At 45.1% G+C, this 6,614-nt stretch overlaps 1 protein-coding gene and 3 non-coding genes across 4 annotated transcripts; all 4 read right to left on the reverse strand.

Moving 5' to 3' along the window:
* Positions 1-3,512: 3,512 nt before the first annotated feature.
* Positions 3,513-6,599, reverse strand: LOC123999638 (40S ribosomal protein S11). The gene is made up of 5 exons (XM_046305587.1): positions 6,452-6,599; positions 5,458-5,598; positions 4,545-4,620; positions 4,125-4,254; positions 3,513-3,727 (listed from the first exon to the last, which is right to left on the reverse strand). Exons 1-5 carry the CDS (start codon positions 6,464-6,466, stop codon positions 3,604-3,606), a joined length of 486 nt encoding a protein of 161 aa, XP_046161543.1. The 5' UTR covers positions 6,467-6,599; the 3' UTR covers positions 3,513-3,603.
* On the reverse strand, positions 3,865-3,948 carry LOC124000952. The gene has a single exon (XR_006832715.1). It is a non-coding gene; the product is annotated as a small nucleolar RNA SNORD35 (small nucleolar RNA).
* Positions 5,246-5,327, reverse strand: LOC124000951. Its single transcript, XR_006832714.1, has one exon. It is a non-coding gene; the product is annotated as a small nucleolar RNA SNORD35 (small nucleolar RNA).
* Positions 5,694-5,777, reverse strand: LOC124000953. The gene has a single exon (XR_006832716.1). It is a non-coding gene; the product is annotated as a small nucleolar RNA SNORD35 (small nucleolar RNA).
* Positions 6,600-6,614: the final 15 nt, after the last annotated feature.

Raw genomic sequence — 6,614 nt, forward strand, 5'->3', positions numbered from 1 at the left:
CAAAACTCTTGAACGTGCCGTCCTTGGCCAGCTCTCCTGCTATCTCTCTCTGAATGACCTTCTTGATCCAAATCAGTCAGGTTTCAAGACTAGTCATTCAACTGAGACTGCTCTCCTCTGTATCACGGAGGCGCTCCGCACTGCTAAAGCTAACTCTCTCTCCTCTGCTCTCATCCTTCTAGATCTATCGGCTGCCTTCGATACTGTGAACCATCAGATCCTCCTCTCCACCCTCTCCGAGTTGGGCATCTCCGGCGCGGCCCACGCTTGGATTGCGTCCTACCTGACAGGTCGCTCCTACCAGGTGGCGTGGCGAGAATCTGTCTCCTCACCACGCGCTCTCACCACTGGTGTCCCCCAGGGCTCTGTTCTTGGCCCTCTCCTATTCTCGCTATACACCAAGTCACTTGGCTCTGTCATAACCTCACATGGTCTCTCTTATCATTGCTATGCAGACGACACACAATTAATCTTCTCCTTTCCCCCTTCTGATGACCAGGTGGCGAGATCGCATCTCTGCATGTCTGGCAGACATATCAGTGTGGATGACGGATCACCACCTCAAGCTGAACCTCGGCAAAGCTGCTCTTCCTCCCGGGGAAGGACTTTTCCATGATCTCGCCATCACGGTTGACAACTCCATTGTGTCCTCCTCCCAGAGCGCCAAGAACCTTGGCGTGATCCTGGACAACACCCTGTCGTTCTCAACCAACATCAAGGCGGTGGCCCGTTCCTGTAGGTTCATGCTCTACAACATCCGCAGAGTACGACCCTGCCTCACAGGAAGCGGCGCAGGTCCTAATCCAGGCACTTGTCATCTCCCGTCTGGATTACTGCAACTCGCTGTTGGCTGGGCTCCCTGCCTGTGCCATTAAACCCCTTCAACTCATCCAGAACGCCGCAGCCCGTCTGGTGTTCAACCTTCCCAAGTTCTCTCACGTCACCCCGCTCCTCCGTTCTCTCCACTGGCTTCCAGTTGAAGCTCGCATCCGCTACAAGACCATGGTGCTTACGGAGCTGTGAGGGGAACGGCACCTCAGTACCTCCAGGCTCTGATCAGGCCCTACACCCAAACAAGGGCACTGCGTTCATCCACCTCTGGCCTGCTCGCCTCCCTACCACTGAGGAAGTACAGCTCCCGCTCAGCCCAGTCAAAACTGTTCGCTGCCCTGGCCCCCCAATGGTGGAACAAACTCCCTCACGACGCCAGGACAGCGGAGTCAATCACCACCTTCCGGAGACACCTGAAACCCCACCTCTAAGGAATACCTAGGATGATAAGTAATCCCTCTCACCCCCCCTTAAGTTTTAGATGCACTATTGTAAAGTGACTGTTCCACTGGATGTCATAAGGTGAATGCAGCAATTTGTAAGTCGCTCTGGATAAGAGCGTCTGCTAAATGACTTAAATGTAATGTAATGTAAATCCACTTTTAGACCTCACTGTAAGTGACGCGGCAAGTTTCAGAGTAGCATTAAAAAGAACAAAACCAGATGCACACTATGACTGCTCACTAAACAAACTCACTATATGATGATTCATCTCTCTTGCCTCCCCTCAGTATGGATTCATGAGCAAGCTTGACCATTGAGGGGTCATGGTCAGGTCTCTCCTTCCTCTCCCTGGGGTGTCTGTGCGTGAGAGGAGCTATGGTCCACAGATCACCCCTGGGGCCTATCCTAACCCCATTACAGTCCCCTGTCTATGGAGGCCTACGGCGTGACGACCTCAGCGTTGGAGACCAGCCTTGCTGATGAAGTAATTACATTTACATTTAACATTTAAGTCATTTAGCAGAAGTAATGCAGTTGACCCTGTAGTTATTTTTTTATCCCAGTATTTAGAATGATTTCCATTGAACGGATGTGCCATAATGTTGGGAGTTGACAGAAACTCTAACTTGTTAGACATGTTTCATTTATTTATTTATGTTACTACCTTCCTTGAGAAGCTGTATTGTGTGCCAGGATTCTGCAGTCAGACAACAGTCTGGTAGAAGGTTTAGGGCTGGATTCAATCTGTATCGCGGGAAGATCCATGTTTACCGTGAATGCAGTCTCTGCGAACGCGGGAACATTGCCTTTAAATGTACGTAGATCTTCCTCGATACGAATCGAATCCAGACCTTAATCCGAGACTTGGTCAAATAAGAGGTGGGCATAAGCAGTGGCCAAGGATCAGGGATTCTATGGGATTGCAAGCTTCTTATGAATGCTGTCTAGCAAGGTCACTTATGGGTCTGGCTTCATCAGTGTGTCTACAATGTGAGAACATGCCCCATTCAACCCCTTGCCATAGCTGGACTCACGTCACCACCATACGGTCCACATTCACATAGGCACTGGGAAAGCAGCAACCTCAACATCATTATGTAAATGCAGACACCAAGACCTTGGTAGACCCAGGCAGCAAAGTAGGCAGAAGCTCAGCCTGAGGGAGGGGCTCTCTCTCTCATTCCCATGCAGACACTGAGGGGTTGGATATCAGAATCAAAGCCCCATATGCCTCAGCTGATGCACAAAGGCAATTTAGCATGTATTGCATATGTTTGGGTACGTTTTCTCCTGGATCTCAGAAGCCACTGGGCGTACAGGCCCATAGCAAAACACCTAGGAAACAATGGAACAAGCTGAAAAACAAGACAAGCCTAGAATGAGTCCAACCAAGGACTTGTGTACATGATTTGTTTGGGTTCAAATGTATATGGTCTCATGGGAGAAATACTTTCATACAATCATAAAGACCAAATATAAAAACCTTACATTGCCAGTTTGAAAGGGAAAACCCCACTAGTATTTGTCAGTTGAAACATTTGATTTCTGAAAGCATTTATTTTGTATTCCATATTGTTTTTGTATTCACATTGAGAGTTTCAGTAGCATGCCACTGCAGATCTCTCCCATGACTTGGAAACTATGCTGTGTGGACCATGGGTGACAATCAACTTGCCTCAAACAGCCTCCACTGAATGTGGCAAACTAAATGTGAATGAATTAAAGTATAAAAATTAATATTACTTTGTCTATCAGATTTAAATAAAATGACAATTTGTTTACTGTTATGGTACTAACAATACTTTATATCCTATTTCTACACCCAGTCCCAGGATGGAAGCCAGTGTGCTATTACTTCAAATCTCATCAGTACATTAAGTTTTGATTTAAAAATAGGTGTTTGTCACCCTCTGTTGGTTAAGCATAGGACAAGGCCACACACTTTTGAGTCTTGACATAGATTTAGTTATTCACTAGGGGTCCCTATTGTGTATCCATCTTTGACTTTTGAGACAAAGGTATATAAATAATTATAAACTGAATGGGTCCAGTCCTGAATGCTGATTGCATGAAAGCCGTGGTATAGGACTCAGAGAGAATTGTCTGGCAGAACACACATTAAGTCAGACTCAGTTATTACGCAAAACAAAGCACTCCTTTTCAGTTAATTGGCAAAGGCTTCCCATTGAACTGTACAAACGTAATTATTTAACAAAAGACAGGCCAGAAGACCAAGATACAGAACATTTTCTTTATTTCAGATACTTCAGAGCAGGTCAGCCTAGAAAGCCTTCCTGTCAATTGGTCTTATCTCCTGCACATCCTAGATTAGAACTTCTGGAACTGCTTCTTGGCTCCAGCAGCCTTTGTGACCTTGAGGACGTTGAACCTGACTGTCTTGCTGAGGGGTCGGCACTCTCCGACGGTAACAATGTCTCCGACGGAGACGTCTCTGCAGGGAAAAGGAGGGAATTACTGGAGCATAATCCGAAAGAGACAATGGCACTGCTTTTCTAGCAATAACATCAAGAAAATGCAAGGGGAATTGAGAAACATGGAAACCACTGCCGTCTCATGTGATAGGTAGGCCAAACTGCATCAGTGTAGCCATTAGGCAGTGTCGTCAGAGCCACATGGGCTTGGAAGACCATCGTGAGAAAAACATCATTTGCAGCCAACATCAAATCTGATTCCATAGAACTTCAACTGTAGTGCAACAGTGAGTTACAGCCACCCTTGCAGTAGGAAAGGCACTAGCGTGGCACGATCAGCCAATTCTTGGATACAGCCTGGCAAGAAAAAGACATGCAAAGAAGAGAGGTTGAAAAGACTCAGAGAAATCCTCTTACCTGAAGGCAGGTGAGAGATGGACAGACATGTTCTTGTGCCTCTTCTCAAAGCGGTTGTATTTGCGGATGTAATGCAGGTAGTCACGTCTGATGACGATGGTCCTCTGCATCTTCATCTTGGTCACCACGCCTGAAAAGGCAGAATCAGGTCAATGTGGTCAATCTTCGAATACATCTAAGCACTGATCTAGGGACTGATCTAGGGATAGGAGTAGACCGTTGAATAGGGTGAGCAGGGGGTTTGGGTCGTTGCATCAGTAATGCCATAAGGCTTTGTCATATCCAGAAGGCTTGGAAGACCATCATGAGAAAACTATTTGTAGTTCAGTGAGAATGTGGTCATATAGGGCTCTAAATGCCAAAGATGACTTTTACATCCAAACCAAAAACAATGAACAGCAAGGAAATTTAAAGACTAACCGGAGAGGATACGACCACGGATGGAGACATTCCCAGTGAAGGGGCATTTCTTGTCAATGTAAGTACCATCGATAGCCTGTTGGGAAAAAAAAAAAGTTAGGTTCTCTGCAACTCCTTCCAAAACTCTCAAACCCGTGTAAAAATAAACTATATGGAACTAAAACAAACCCAAAATACAACAATTACCCAAGTTACAGTTCATAATGAAATCAGACATTTTAATTAATTGGGGCATAATCTTTGGATTTCACATGAATGGGCAGGGGAGCAGCCATAGGCCCACCCACTGGGCTTTAGACAGAAATATTCCTGTTTCATGAGTTGTCATCAATTTTAGGGCAAAAGCTCTGGGGAACATTCCTGCAGTCAGCATGTCAATTGCACACTCCCTCAACTCGAGACATCTGTGGCATTGTGTTGTGTGACATAACTGCACATTTTAGAGGGGCCTTTTATTGTGCCCAGTACATGGTGCTCTGTGTAATGATCTGTGTTTGAGCAGCTTCTTGATATGCCACAGGTGGATGGATCATATTGCCAAAGGAGAAGATATCTTAACTAACAGGAATGTAAACAAACATTTGAGAAAAAATATTTTGTGCATACAGAACATTTCTGGGGCCTTTTATTTCTATTCATGAAACATTGGAGCATAACCATACATCTATTTTTTGTTCAGTATAGATGGCCAAAGCCCTCCTATAACTGCATCAGTGTTGCCATTTGGCAGTGTCGTCAGAGCCTCAGGCTTGGAAGACCATCGTGAGAAAAACATCATTTGCAGCTTTAAAGAGTAGTTAACCATTTAAGCTAATTGATCACTAGATACAAGGCTGTATTCAAAGATGAATCATACTGCCCATAAGGAGCACAACTGTAGTTTTACGATCGTTTAGGTCGTTGGGTACATCACCTCTCTTGGGGTTTTGAAGCCTAGACCAACGCTCTTGTGGTAGCGTGGGAGCTTCTCCTTGGCCTCCTTGCCACCTTCACCAACCAGAACACGCTTCTTGTTCTGGAAGATGGTTGGCTGCTTCTGATAAGCCCTCTCGGTCTGTGGGGAAAAGACATAACCCCCAAGTCAAAAAAAATAATCTATGCAGAGACTAACCCGTTGCTGCATCGTGGATCTGAAGAGACCCATCAAGCTCTACTGCATCAGTGTTGCCGTTAGGCAGTGTCGTCAGAGCCTCACAGGCTAGGAAGACCATCGTGAGAAAAACATCATTTGCAGGTAAAAAAAAAATAGACATGACTACTGTGCATTAATGTTTACAAAATATTATAAGTTAATTTAACAGAGAAGCAGATGAGAAAGGGTGCACTAGCCAGATTTACACTATGAAGCTGGCCATTATGAAAGTTCAGAAAAGTTTAAGCTGGCTGCACACAAAAGCAGAGCAAATTAACTAGGTAACTAAAACAATAGCCATAACATTTGGAATATACAAATTGAGAAAGTAGACCGCTGAGTTTCGCCAACGAAAGAGTGATCTGGCTAGGAAGCCAGCCAAATTAGCGTAAAAACTAACCTGACGGCTATAGCTTTTTCAGTACGTTAAGACTGAGCTTCTCGCGCATACATTTATCTAGCAATGACACGTTTTAGCTATCAACTCTGCCATAAGTCAGTAAACTTCGATTACCAGCTACAGATTAAGCATACGCACAATGCTGTAAAGGCCTAGTTAGCAAACGGCCTAGCTGGATCTACGACAATGCGCTCCACAGCACAGGGCCTCGGAACGCGAGTCGAAACAACTACGGGACCAAACTACAGTGAAATACTTCAATCGCATGCTCTTCGCTTAACCAAAGCTATTTATTGTACGCTACGATGCCATGCTAGTTATTTTTCTGTCAAAAAGAAGCACATTAATTTCGCCACGCTGTTTTGCGGAACGTACTTGTGCATCCGCCATCTTTGTCAGCCGAGTCGTAAAGAGAACTAAGCATGCGCGCAACGGACAGAAGTCAGCCAGGTCAGGATATGACGTTTAATAAAGGGCAAGGCAGAAGCGGAACCTTGGATTACATTTGTCAAAATATTTATATTCATTGCTGATTAAA

The sequence above is a fragment of the Oncorhynchus gorbuscha genome, linkage group LG16 (genome assembly GCF_021184085.1).
Source record: "Oncorhynchus gorbuscha isolate QuinsamMale2020 ecotype Even-year linkage group LG16, OgorEven_v1.0, whole genome shotgun sequence".
NCBI classification, from domain to species: domain Eukaryota; kingdom Metazoa; phylum Chordata; class Actinopteri; order Salmoniformes; family Salmonidae; genus Oncorhynchus; species Oncorhynchus gorbuscha.

Coding starts and splice junctions, on each gene's coding strand:
- LOC123999638 (XM_046305587.1), bottom strand. Junction 4,255..4,544: donor CCGTGGTCGTATCCTCTCCG/GTTAGTCTTTAA, acceptor CTGCCTTTTCAG/GCGTGGTGACCAAGATGAAG. Junction 3,728..4,124: donor CATCTCTCACCTGCCTTCAG/GTAAGAGGATTT, acceptor TTTTCCCTGCAG/AGACGTCTCCGTCGGAGACA.